General features: G+C 40.9%; 1 protein-coding gene across 1 annotated transcript in view; it reads left to right on the top strand.

The window, feature by feature from the left end:
- The window catches only part of LOC139107592 (homeobox protein aristaless), a 101,168-nt gene extending 88,565 nt beyond the window's left edge, over window positions 1-12,603 (top strand). Inside the window, exons 3-4 of the mRNA XM_070665305.1 lie at window positions 3,011-3,056; window positions 10,913-12,603. Coding sequence (XP_070521406.1) covers window positions 3,011-3,056; window positions 10,913-11,494 — 628 coding nt within the window. The 3' untranslated portion in view covers window positions 11,495-12,603. The remainder of the gene's footprint in view (window positions 1-3,010; window positions 3,057-10,912) is intronic.
- Window positions 12,604-15,016: the final 2,413 nt, after the last annotated feature.

The following is a 15,016-nucleotide window of genomic DNA, read 5'->3' as shown; positions in this document are numbered from 1 at the left end:
ACGCAGAAGAGGAAAGAGAGAGAGAGAACCCACGTACTACACGTAATTTTATCGTTCGCGGCGTAAGCCTGTTTTTCGTGAGAAGCAGCTGATAGGTGTGCGCTTTCATACTCGGCGTTTCATTGAAAACGAAGCCGAGCCGCCAGGTAGCAGGTACGAATTACCGTCTGCAACTATGTTCGCCAGAGTAGTCATTAGCGCACGACAACGGGTAATCAGAGAGCACCGCGGCGGTATATGAACGCGCGTCTTCTAGTTACGTTTCCTCCAATAAGTCGGTGCGCGGGCCATCAAAATGATTTGACGACGTGAATACGCTTTGCAATTACCGGCCGATACGCGGTACACGATGAGAATCGTTTTGGACGATTAATCAATGGATCAACATCGCTCGATTATTCCGTTAATGATCGGCCCTTATCGGATAAACTTTCGGTAAACTCAATTTGATAAGTTTAACCGCGAATTAGAATTCTGAAAAATTAAAAAAGTCCAAAACCGCCCGCTATTTTTTTATTTTTCTTTTTTTTAAGACTGCTAGTAGTGGTAAAATGATACAATGTTGAAGATTTTTCGAGATAAGATTTGAAGTATAAAAAGATTTGCCTCTTCTTTCGAGGAACCGATCGGGAGGATTTTGAACGAGATGCAATCGGATAAGCGAGCGACGATAAAGTTGATGCGATGTAAACCGGACCACGGGCCAATCTTCGAACTCGTTTCGAAATCTCTGTAATTTCGGAAGCTACCGTCTGAAGACTGAAATGCACCTAAACACGAAATCCAAGACGATCGAATGCAAGAGCTTCTGTGCGCGGCATAATCACCGAGATTTCCTCACGATTTCGTGGAACATCTGGGCAATTTGCCTGCGAGATGAGAGACGCCCAGCGGGGTGTCTCACTGTCCGATTCACTCTTTCCTTCTTTGTTTCTTTTCCTATGCCCGCCGCCGGATACACGAGATTCCACGATCGCCACCCGTCCGGCACCCTCGTCGCAACAACGTCGAAATTCGCGAATTACTATTTCCGGAATAAATAAACTCTCGTCGTGCCGAGTGAATTATCGATACCTGTCGTGATTCACGCCTACCTCGTAACGATTCCTTCGCACCTCCGGTTTGCCTCGTTCTCAGTCGAAAAAAAAGAAAAGAAGAAAAAAAAAACAAAAACAAAACAAAACAAATAAAAAAAATCAAAATGCGTTCGCATAATTTCCGGTGAAATCATGAGAGCGGCGATTTACACGGGTTATTATCTTTACTGGAAACATCCTGGGAGCAGTCGCTTAAGCGACGTAAATCAACCGATAGGAATTTAATTATTAAAGCCGATGACTATTAATTTCTTCTGTTTTCTCGAACATATAGTCGTAATGCTCGCTCTGTATGCCACACTTTTAAGGAATACATAATAATTACTGCGCACGTACGGTACACGCATTCCTTCGAGCGAAAACGGAAAATCATCATTTTACTATCTCGTCACTTCTGTGCTCGCCTACAGCGTGATAAAACAACACTTAATAATCCCTAACACAAGCGCTCGCGATAAGTAGCTGAATTATCATGATTTTAAATTACAGGCTCTCGACTTAAATAATATTATTAATTTTCTGACGCGGGGAGGGCATTCCAAGTCTCTCTTAATCAATATCCTCCAGCGTATCGATACCGATAAGGTGCGATACAGAGTTCCCGATAACGGGGTGCGAGGAGACAATTTTACACGGAACAAAAATACCGGCGTGTGCACTCGCACGCGGAAGAGTGCCGCGTAGTGGAGAGACGCCGAGCACTTGACGCTGCATGCGCCCGCGAGCGAAGGATGCGAAATCCAATCGAGCGGAAAAGAAACGACCGGTACCGGCCGTATGACACGATCGACGTTATGTAAAATATCGCGAGCTAATAATTATTTGTCATTACCGCTGCGCTGGACCGGTCAATTAGTCACGGATAATCGTATTCGTAATACGCCGTTGGGGAGCGCAGTCACCTATATAAAACGAGATTCTATCACCACGGCGGAGCCGCGCGCGGCGCGGATTCTGACCGTCTCGTAATAGATATTAATAGCTCTCGTCACGACGGCTCGTGCAACCAGCAATCCAACGGAAAATCACACATAATGCCGCGAGATACATAATGCAATTAATCCCTATCGTTATGTCGGCTAATCTGCTTCGGATGCAAAACTAATTAAGGTAATGAACGCGCGTGTTTTTACGAGAGAGCCTATTTCGTAGAACGGTTTCTGCGATATTCTCACGGATGCGATACGAGGTCAGATTGTAACCGCTATTCCCTGACGCTATTAAAAGACAACTAAATAATTTCTTTTTTTTTTTTCTTTTTTGTTAAATTACATCACGTTCCTAAGTAATAAATCGCGCACTCAAGGGAGAAACTAATTACTCTTGCAATTATGTGCACTTATTCCGTTAACCGGCCAAACGTTTAGATATGTATTTGATTACGTAAATTAAAAGAGAGAAAAAAAAAAGAAAAAAAGGAGAAGCAGAAGGAAGTATTATTCATTAAAATATTGTAGAGTTTATGTTTGGTTTCTCGTCAGAGCGTGCGCAATAATAATTTAGTATGAAATAGCAAACTACCAGTTTAATAAATGAAATATAGCGGCAATAAAATAATTAAAGATAATAAATGTAAATTAAAGAAAGAAAAAAAACGTTAGGAATTTAGTAATAATTTTTCTTGGGTGCGTACGTGTGTTCGCATGTACGTGTAGATGTGCGCTATATTACTGATTATCAGATAACTATTAAATAGAGTAAATATTAGTTTTATTATTATCGCTTATCACTATGCAGAACTCGTTGGATAATAATATCCGAACCGACTTGAACGCCGAAGCTCACACTCCGTTAACTCGAGTTTATCGCAATAGCAGAATCGGATAACTCGCACGCGCAAATAGGCCCGCGGCTACGCGTGGCCTTGGTTTCTTTTTTCTTGTGTTAATGATTACCTTCCTTTTTGTTTTTAGGGAGGAGCTCGCCATGAAGATCGGCCTGACGGAGGCACGGATACAGGTCAGTAGAATCTTTTAACGTTATTTTGCATAAAACGAAATAGAAACCAATGCAGCGTAGATAAATTATAGCTTCATTTCCGATGCGATTATTAAACACGCACCCATGTATGTCCCAATAACTCTAATCAAATTTCTAATATACGACAAATTACATATATTTTTTTTTCCCTATCTATAATTTCTCTCTCAATTTGTTAAACGCGAAAAAAAAATTTCCCGCATAAAGTATTATACAAGATAAAAAAAAAAAATTAATTGGTAATAAAAATAAATTACAATGTCGTTACGAGTTTTCAAAAACGTCAGGATTGAACAATATTTTTTTAAACGAACATATATCGTACATCTCTGATTCTGTCTAAATAAAAATAATAGCGTGTCAGATTAAAATTGATTAATTATTTCTGATTATATATAATATATGTACGTATTGGCGCATCGTTCCGTAGCTCAAAATCACTTTAATAATAAGCAGCTGCGCGCGTCAAAAGTTTATTGGAAAAATGAGGCAATAATTGGCGGTAATAATGTAGTTAAGCGTCTTCTTTGGCGCGAAGGCGAAAATATCGCGCGTCTATTGCGTAACGACAATTATCCCGTATCCTCTGACATTTCGTATGGATAATAGTTTTGAAGCCCGCGAGCGCGCGCGAAGAATTACTTAAGAATTACTTAAGATCTCCACGCGGTCACGTATCCCCACCTGTAATTTGTCTACCCGTATGACGAAAGCGATATCCCTCGAGCAACACACAAATCGTCAATCATGAGTCTTTAATTATTTGCTCAACCCTATCCGAAGTGCCCATTACTGCTTAAAAAAATTATGAGACACGCGATTTCTTATTGAAATATTTAAACTATTATTACTCATTGTTAACAAAAAAAAAGAAAAAAAAAGGATCTGATGTATTAAAGATAATTATATCTATTGGAATATTTATGTAACGTTTTACATCAGAAAAAAAAAGAAAAAGAAAAAAATTACGTACGTAAGTAGATAATTATTTGTAGCAAAAGCATAATCTGATGCTATTACGACTTTTATCAATAATCCAGTTCTAAGCATTAACGTCAGTAAACATATATAATTAATATAATTATTCCTTAATTAATAATGCGACTTGTAAAATGAATTCGATAACAGCAGTGTGCGTTACTGTATGACACATCACTGTGACTTGTTGCTACTAGTAGAACAGATCTCATGACAAGCATAAGAAACTATTTTCTTTTAACATTTAGCATTATTGCATTTAAATAATATCGTAAATCAATCAAGGAAGACATTCGGATTAATCAGCGCCAGAAACACGCATATCATTCGCCATTAAACTTCAATAATGGTTATTCTTATATTCAAGCGGCAATTACATGATCTGAATACATTTGAATATTTAAATACTAAACATTAAATCATTGCTCAATTCCTATCCGTTTTTATTACACTCGACTAATGTCATCGTTCGACGATCGAGACATTATAACGTTTCGTTTCTTTTTATACGCGTATAATTACGATCATATGAACCCGTGAGTTGCAAAAAAAAATAAAAAAATAAAAAAAAAATCAATTGCAATAAACTTCACGTAGAACGCAATCGAAACATAAATTTGTGTAATAACGTTTTACTAGCTTGAACTACTTACGTTGCAATACTGCAAAATAGCTATAAAAATTAATATAAATTTCGTGTCTTCTTTCGATAAAAGTGACACTTTAATCGCGGCATTTAAATTTAGAATTTGGCTGTCAGTTTTCCAAATTCACGCGGGTAAAAATATACATCTTGCGCGATACTGGAAAGGACGGATACAAGTTTTCTGCGTGACGACGATGACTTCTTACCGAGGAGAGCGTGTCCGTATACCATCGTTGCGTGAACAGCTGGCTAATTTGCTCAATTAGTTTAATTTATTCCCGGTAGTTACTTACTCTTTTTTCTCCCCCCCCTCCCCCTTCCCCCGATCCCTCCCTTCTCTTCCCGTTTTAACCCACGCGTATTTTCCTCTCGCTTCGTCCTTTCACTCTTTATCCCTTGGTGGCTCCAGGCGCACGCATACTCACGCGCCCCTATGCGGTCCTATCCTATCGTTATTTTCCCCCGCGTCGCGAGGGGCAGGATTTTAACGTTAACCCGGCACTTTTCATTATACTTGCAAATCCGTCACCGTCCACCGCAAATCGCTGATTTACTGACGACCGGGAATTACGCGCGACGATGCACACGCTATGAGAACCACTGCTCGCCGAGGAATGACACGCCTGCCCCGTAACTCCGCGCGGTGCCGTTAATAATTTTCAGGAATCCCTGAACCTGTACGGTAAGAGACCTTGCGCCGTTCTTCTCGCTCGACTGCAGCGAGATGACCGGCTCTCCGCGAAGCTGCGCCCCTTTTCAATCGCGATAGGTGTCAATTGCCCTCGCAGCCGGAACGGCGTGGAATTACGTGTGTTGGTTTACGAAAACGTTTCGAAGAATTAAGTGCACGTATTCAATCGCGGCGTTCTCAACTGTTTAGGGAACTTTAAGGCGTAGCTTGACTTTTAAAAAGGATGCAGATAAGTCCGATAGAGCTCTGTGATGTCGAATTATTTTATTTTCTTAGAATTTTAGTATTTTTAATATTTCTTATTCGTCAAAGTCAACTTTTTCAAATTGATTTCCTCAAAGTTTTAACGAGACAAGATTTTATTATCTCATTACATTTTACCTAATGGCATTGAATAATTACGTAGTTAACTTTTTATCTTTTTCTTCATATTTTCGTTAAAGAGTAATGATACCAGTGAATTTATCAAAGAATCTATTGACAGATATTATGCATCCTTTATAAATTGCATGAGAAACGACTTAAGCGAACGCCACAATTTTTCTCATCGCTCGGCTTAACGCGCGAAAATTAGGTTGTCGGGCAATTCAGTTGCCGCTTGTCCATCAGCCGTCATTAATATGCATGACAAATACATCGTCATGGAGAATGAGGTGCGATTTTTTCCGACGCCTGAAACTTTTAGCCGTGTGCATCAGCGCACAAAAATTAGGATACATGACCTATCATTGACGACCATTAATAATTCATGAAACACGCGGTATCGTTTAAGAATAAAATGCCTTCTTATCGCAGAGTCTTTAAAGACATCGGTTCATAAGGTGCATTTCATTAAGGCTCGTAAAAAAAATATGTCACAACATTAAAAAAAAAAAAAAACTAATTAATAATAGAAACTACGAAATTAAATCAAAATTAAAATAAACCAGAGCTGATGATTTCGAGAAGCTACTTAATTAATTATTGACGTCAACTGCACAGATAAATATAAAAGTATACGTAAATGTCGACATATCTCAATTACGCAAAAGGATAAATTAGATTAGAGATTATCTGACCGGATAATTGCGGATTACCGCTAACTTAATCACGTTCGCGGATTTACTGGAAATAGAAACGCGTCGCGTTTTATCAGCTTTTAAGCCAACTTACTAATTCAATAAGAAGTTAATTAATTACGAATCCAGTATCTTCAAAAAAAAAATTTTATCTTTGAAAATTGAACTTTTATTTTCATCAAATAAATTTCTATTTTTGATTCGATTATTAAACGAGTGTACGTATTTTTTTTGTGCACGGTTCAATGAATAATAAATCACTCCTTACCGCGGGTTCGTTTGCCGATAAAACCTGTCGCACGCATGACTAACAGATTGCTATTAGGCAAAGTGATTATCAGTTGTTGCAACGTCGGCTATTAATTATTTTTACGATCTTCTCGAGTGTGACGAGATAATCGACAAGTCGCGAACTTCTGCTGCTGCGAACGTAAAAATTCTTGCGCAAACAGGACTGGAATCGCGGATAAAAATAATCGCGCGGTTTCGTTCGACATACATATGTCTTTTGAGATTTACACGCGTGTCAAGTTTTCATTAAATCGTTTCGCGATAAATTCGACAACCGGCGTACGATGGAAATGCACGTCGCCTGACGTGTATGTTTTAAAAAAGAAATCTTTTATCGAAAATTAAAAAAAAAATCGGATTGAAACAAAATTCAGAATATTAAAATAAATCGCACCTCAATTCTTCAATTAAATCACGAATATAAATATAATGTAACCAGACTATTTGCGTATACCTGAGTCGTATCATGTTTCGAGATTGTTTCCCCGGGTTCTTTAATAGAAACACGATTGTAAGTGGCGGTCTGAAAGGGTTCAAAGAACGATTCACCCGAAGGAAGTATCTGTATATGTGTCGAACGCTCTGGGAAATCTTCGTCAACGAATGAGAGAAAGAGAGGAGGCGATTGAAGCGGAGTGGGCTGGAGAAACGAACGTACTCGGCGTTCGGTGTAATTAATGCGGCACGATTAAGCACGAAACGAGTGGGTACCGGCGGCGATGTGGTTGCGTTTTGTTTTAAAACCCAGAGAGTCGGAGATGTTTAGCGCCCTGCTGGGGGCAATCCTGTTCGCTGTGGGGGGTCCTGGCACCCGCAACCCCCCCTCCCTTTCTTCGCTTAACCCTAACGATGCCAGGAGCCTCTAATCTCGCTGTACGTCTAGGCGAGATTTCGAAGCAGGCGGACGGTTGCACGCGGAACGCCGCACATTCGGGCCGGACGCCTCCTTCCCGAACGGCAAAAATCGAAATATAAAATATAGGGATTATAATCGATTATTGCGCAATCGTAAATCTCGCGCTTCAACCGCTCATAGATTCGCCTCCTTGGCAGGATGATTGATATTTTAAATGATATCGCCGGAAACGCACGGCTCGTAATTTCGATCGCCAAAATCTATTAATTACCCACGCGCGCGTAGTAATAATTTTCTTAAACAACGCGCTGAATTTAAATAAAGCTCGAAAAAGATTGTAGCTAAGTTTCCAACTGTTTTATAATTACAACAAGCACTTGTTCCCCGGGGAAAAAAAAAAAAATAATCATGAAAACGATCTCAGATCCAAATATCAGATCGGATAGAATCTCTGATCGAACAAACCGATCGAAATCATTTTCTCGATAGCGAGCTACCAGGAGGGATAAGAAGCCACGGATCTTATGGAACGCGGTCGTAGTCATCGCCGCCGTGCTGTCGGTGAACCGATGATCGAGGCCGATCGCCGTATCGCAAAGTCATTCGGGAATATGTCTATCCTCGTTCGCGCGATGACGAGGCCGTATCGGGAGTGTCTACATCACCCGGTGGTACTTTTGATTCCCAAATCCGTGATGCTGCCGAGAGGCAAAGTCACGAAGATGTGGAACACATAGTTCTATTCGACGCGAGAGTATCGCACGTCGACGGAAAAGACAAATCTCTTTTCATACGAGAGAAAACGAACCGTGTAAGCTCTCGCTTGTTACGCGACTTTAACAATCGATAAAAATTACGAAAAAATTAATAAAATAATTAGTTTTATTAAATGAATCTCTAGAACGATCAATAAAAATATTCCAAGAAACATGAGAAATAAAGTAACAGATAATAAAAAAAAATATATACATTTAAATAATTTAAGACAAACGGATACGTGCAACGAGCGCGATAAATTCAATTCATAAATCGTTGGAATAACAGTCAAGCAGCGAGGAAACTTTAAAGAAGACGGAGAACCGTTCGCGCGATTACCTGACGAGAATTCTCGCTAAAAGTATCTCGAGAGTCGCGCTTTTGAAGCGGTAACATGAAACATCTTCCTCACCGGAAACGATAAAAGACCTCGGATAACTTTCAGGATAGATGGCTGCTTCTCGAAAAGTTCTACTCGAACAATCGACGTAACGAGCCGCGGTTGGAATTCGCGGCCATTCTTTACCACGGAAACGCGATGATACAAAAATCCGGGATCGCGGCAGGTGCTCGCGCGCGGTAAGATTGGATAAGTTGAATTGTTGTTGTCCTAAGCTACTCGTCATTGCGATCAGTCACGAGACTGGCATCCTTCTATTGCTCTCTTTCACCTTCTTTCCCCCCTCGTGCGACCCGATATTAAAATGAAATCGGCGATACGTTATTTGCGTTCAGCCGTGGACGCGCACGGCATAAAATCGACCCAACAACCAGAGATAAGATGGTAGAGGCATGAAAAAGCGGCGGAAAAAGGGAAAAGAGAAAAAGAGACGCGGATTGACGAAGGAACGAGGAGGAGAGGACTTCCGCTGAACTGATTAGAGCTCCGGGCTCTTCGAAGAAGCCCCGCGCGTCGGAATGGAATGGAATGCGCTGAAACCCGGTGAACGCACATCACGAACGGACGATTCGCCATTCGTTATCCAATTTCTGTTTACAAGTATTAGAAATTCAATCTTCTCGGATTTTACATCGGCGCCGAGCTACGGTTTGTGCGCAAAGCGTTTGAATCGTAAAACAGAAGCTATCACTTTACAGTTTCAACCAGTGAAACGTATCAAAATATATATTTATTTCTTTTTTATCTCCTTATATTCTTATGTGCAAATTTTGGCACGCAGCGACACAGATTCCGGGTATCTCGAATTACCAGAGACGAAAAATGGGCCAAGGGATCGCTAACCTAACGGTTTTACGACAACCGATATTTTGTTAATTTTCAAGGAGAAACGTAAAATTCAGGTAGAGACAGACGAGACAAGAGGGAAAAAGAGAGGGGCGGAGAGGGAGGGGGAGGGCAGAAGGGAAACGCGGACGAGCAGAGATCTCTGCCTCGCAGCAGTGTTCGGTTTCTTTCGAGTATCGACGGTAATGATACACTACTCTCTACCTTCCTCAAAAGAGGAGAATGCGTCACTGTAACCGGAATTCGAACTCTCGCGGATCAACAACTTCCAAGGAAGAAAGTACCTATCGATTACTTTTCTGACCCGGAATTGAACAAACTACTTTCTTGAAACTTTTAAGCGAGTTTAGATCTCCTTACTTTTATTATTTGTTCGTTGCGGCAAGTACAAAAATAATCGACATTGTAATTGTATCGTTTAAAACTCGTGAAGAACGAAGGACAAGCTTTTATCCGATTTATTATAATTTTATACGTTTTTATTATTTCAATTGTTTAATTAATTTTTTATAAAACCCCAATTCCAAACTACGAAAAAACAATCGTGCGACTTACCAGTCTGCATGAGCGTCAGCGGAGTTGTGGATTTCTGCCGGTGACTGTAACATAAAAAAGAAAAGATTAATATATACATGTAAGTGAATTAATTCGATTAATAAAAAAAAAAGATTTTTTTTTTAATTTATACTTACTTAAAAGTTGCTCCGCCGATGCAGGATGCCCCCCGGGCCTGCTCCTCCTCTCAGATGGGACGTGTCGAGTCATCCTTCCGCGCACAAGTAACTCGCGAACACTCCGACCGTGATTTTACTGTCGCGAAATTTACTGAACTCGAGAACGCACTCCGGTTAAAAATTATCGTCAAAAAAACGCCCGGTAACTAAGCGGTATTCGCGAAACGACCGACAAACCGCCGGCGGTTCGTTTAATAATTAATGTCGGCGATAACGACACGCGTTGACAGTAGTGGCTGCAGCTGCGTCGATCTGTAACAAACAATTGTAAAACTTAGATTAAAATAATGTTCAAAATAACATGCGTTATTAAAAAAAAATATTAATAATAATTTGCAAGTACGCGACTTTAATTATTCCTTTAGTATTTAAAGGAAGAAAAAAAAAAGTGGCAAGAATCACTAATGCTACTGTTCCTATTCGAACTACGGATTCCACGTCGTGGGTTGCGTAACGCGGAGGATTCCGAAGGACGCAAAAGGAAGAATCCTTCCGGGCACCGCGTGTTATCGCCGCGCTAAAAATCTTCCACGAACGACACGGCGCCTAATCGAATCCCTCGTTTATCATGTGTTTCAGGTCTGGTTTCAGAACAGACGGGCCAAGTGGCGTAAACAGGAAAAGGTCGGGCCGCAGGCGCATCCTTACACTCCGTACCCACCACCGTCGGCGGTCGTGGCGCCGACCTTGCCGAACCCCTTCACCCATCTGGTCAACTTCTCCCACAGGAAGCCGTTCGAGGCCTTTCGCTACCCGCCGCTAGGCCACGGGCCGGTCCTCCCCGGTAGTTATGCCGCTCATCCCTATCATCGTGCTCCGCCACCGCTGCTGCCGCCCGGCATGCCCCTGCCGTACACGTCCGCGGCCTCCTTCCAAAATCTACTGGCGAACATATCGGCGGCACAACGTCCGAAACTGATGCGCGGCTCGCCACCCCCGCCCCCGCCGCCCGCCTCCGCGATCTCTCTGTCGCATCCTCCGGTCGCGCCACCACCCCCACCGCCGCCGACGGCCACTTCGCCGCAGAGCTCGCCGACGGGCAGCGTGGGGCTGCCGGACATCGACAGGAGGACGAACAGCATCGCCTCGCTGAGACTCAAAGCCCGCGAGTACGAGATGCATTTGGAAATGTTGCGCAAGAACGGCGATCTCATAAGTTGAAACGTCGCGGTACGCGGCGCGGTGGACAACAAGCGCGAGTCTCTCTTGAATTGGTCGGACTGTGATTCAAGTGTCGGCCCGTTATTATTAATCGTAACTTAGAAAAAAAAAAAAAAAAAAAAATAAAAAGATGTGTGATCGAGTTTTGTGACAAGCAAACTATGTAAATCGTTCTCTTTTCCTTAGGAAGACGATAGTAATTGTTCGCGATTCCAAAGTGATCCTTATCTAAAGATCATCGAAAAGTGTCCGTCCACTTGAAGGTTATTCGACGTCGCGACGGGAAGTTAAAATTCTAGAAAACTATCGATTAAAATATAAGGTAGAAAAAGGCGAATTTAAGAAAAGTGCACTAAATACACCACGTATGTACATGTTTGACATATATCTACTTCTTCCCGTCGCGGCTGCAATAAAGCCTCACGCAACGTTGATCGGTGATCGCGTGAAAACCCAAAACCGTGTAGTTTTATTTACTTTTACACGACACGTTATTATACACGTTTAGATAATGAAGAGAAAGAGAAAAATAAAATACTATTTATATATATTATATATATAAAAACTATATACTTTATATATAAAATCCAGATATTCTACACTATTGCTAGATTTTACGACTGCATAAGCATACTTAGCGTGTAAGTTGCCTGTAAATAACTGTAACGATCCGCGTGTCATTTTTAAGAAAAACCTTGCAATCATCTGTCCCGTTTGCATTATGTACAACGACACGCATACGCAATCATTCCGACAATTCGACTACGTTTGCTTTACTTTCCCGCTGACGTTCTCATGTCAAGTTTCTTCGAGGATCCATTTGAGATCTTTGAACCGTTATCAATCTCGTAATTTAAACGACAAACGTATAATAAATACCTGGCAATGTATTGAATGTAAAAAATGCAAAAAAGAACTTAATTAATTAAGTCGTCTTTCTATCAATTACGATAATAAAATTGCGATTAGGATCGAATTCGAAATAATAAAAAAAAAAACCTGCTATTTCTATTTCTCAAATTTAAATCAACTACGTGCATTGTACTTAATCTTAATATTACCTCTTTATCTTTTCTTTACAATGAATAAACGACTACCATAAAACAAAATATATTTTTTATTTAATTTTCTTTAACCCTCAATTACCAATCCCTTCATTGTTAATGATTAAAATTTGATAAGATTAAGCTTTAAATATTTAGCTAAAAGAAACTGCATTATTAAAAACAAAATAAAAAAAAATATAAATTAAATGACTCTAAGGTGCGTTCTTTTTAGAACAACTGTGTCGTTGTCGCGGTTAAATATAGAAATTATTCACGTGCATACAGTTTTAAATAGTCCGAGAAAATATACGGATTTAATTCTCAAGCCATCGGGCCGCAGAAAGATGCGCGCCGGATAGCGATATTAATTTACGGGCTCGTCAGCTTCCCGAAAAATACCCCATTAACTCGCACATACATTAAATGCTCCTTCTCTCTCGAAAACCCGCGCTCGGGGAGTTCCCCGGGATTGACTTACGGCGAGTAATTCGCGGCCAGACACGCCCGGTCGACGAGTTATTTAAATATTTTACAGTTTAATGGAGTCCCGGGCCATTAACGGGCGTCAGCTAATTAGTAACGTATCCCGACGTGTAACAACACGCGAGCGTGCTCTGAGAAAGATCCGCTAACGATCGGTCGATAAATTGAACATTCTGCCGACAAATCGGCTCGCCGATCAGCCCTGACGTGCAACAACGAATTTAAAACATTTCAGGTCTCCTAAGATAAAAGTACACGGATTGATTTTTTCGACAGTTTTTCTCTAATCTCTTTTTCTTTCCTCCCTTTCTTCCTACCCCTAAGAAAAAAAAAAAAAAAAAACAATTAAATACGTCCAAAAAGTTGCTGCTATCGCAAAGAAATTCAGACTGCTTTGTTTTTCTTTCTGCTACACGCGCTTACTTGATTCAGACAAAACGAGAACGTGGACAGGCGCCGACCGCCGTCGTCGCTGAACTCGATTGCAACTAAACACGCGGTGGACGGATTTTAATGACATACCGTGAAACGATAACATACAATCAATTTCACGTTCCAATTTCCTGGAACCGTTAAAGTACCGAACGCTTAGAGTGAACTCACGGAGTTTCATTGATCACGATCATAAATTCACCGGGGAAAATCGCGATATTACACCGGCGGGCCGATCGAGGAATAGTATTAGAAATCAGACGTTAATGTTTGGAATTACGCTTTTATCGTAGTACGTCGAGACTAGTTTACGAACGTCCTACGTCGTGTACGTCGTGGAATGTTATTACGTAATTTGTGATAATCTTAAATGAGTATCGAACTACACGCTTAAATTACACATTTCGACTGTAAATATATCGCTCGTATATCGTAATCGTGATGAACGTAAGTTGCAAAGTGCATAATGGAACGAAAAGGCTTCTCGAATTATTATATCTTACAAATTTATTTTTTTCCCTTCCATTAAACATAATAATTTAAAAAAAAATAAAAATAAAAAAGACATTTCTTCCCACGGATTTTATGATTTCATTTGATAGACGTCATATTTTCTTTTTTTTTCCACGCTTCCCTCTACATTTAAGTGATTTATTCGAGATCACGTTTGCATAGATAAGATCACGCAGTTTATTACTCGGCACGTTATCAATTTTATTATAGTCGAAAATAACCGAGATGATTTTCCAAATGCATCTCCGAGGTATATAACGGACCAAGATCATGCGGCGCAAATGATAGCAGCTGCCGCTAAATTCATTTTGATGTAAACGGTTATTAGATGGCTAGAAATCGGTGTAAAACGTCGCCGTAATCACCGGTTACTAACTGGCTGAACCTCCGCCTGCCGCCTCTTTCTATATCTTTTCGCGACGTGCACGCGCATATGTGCGACTCCGCCGATCGCCGCGGGCACCGTCGATACTGTTTACACCGTAGTAATTTGCTAATGGCCAGGTCGACACGATGAATTCGGGATCGGGTTAGCTGCGTGCCCCGCATGCCGATCGCGCGGCGGGATCGACTTCGCGGCCGGAGTGATCGAGGACTGATCACGCAGGAGAAAGAGGAGACACGCCTCCACCGATCGATTTTGCCGTACGTTCGCGTATTACCGATCTATTCCGAGCCGTAATTTGCGTCGATTATCCTTTCGTTTACCATGGCTTATCGCTCGGGCCGACATTCGACGATAACCGACGCGATGAAAGCAATCCGTATCTATTTATACCGCGTTACACGCGTGTCCCTTTCCCATATTCGTTCTTCTTTCAGATATAAAAATGGGGAAAGGAAAAAAAAAGGGAATAATTGTATGCTGTGAGACAGGTACAGCTAGTTCAAGAGAGATATCGTTTATTCCTACAGTCGGATGAAAATAAATTTTTGCTTAATAAGCAATTAAAAGTCGGCTGGATATATTTTCAATTGACTTCTAAATAAGACGATTATTCTACCTTTAAAGATCAGTGTGGCTCTTTCAAAAGTCAGACTGGCGAAA

The sequence above is a fragment of the Cardiocondyla obscurior genome, linkage group LG13, assembly GCF_019399895.1.
Source record: "Cardiocondyla obscurior isolate alpha-2009 linkage group LG13, Cobs3.1, whole genome shotgun sequence".
Lineage (NCBI taxonomy): Eukaryota > Metazoa > Arthropoda > Insecta > Hymenoptera > Formicidae > Cardiocondyla > Cardiocondyla obscurior.
Note: the sequence above shows the minus strand (reverse complement) of the source record. Positions and strands in the feature narration are given on the sequence as shown.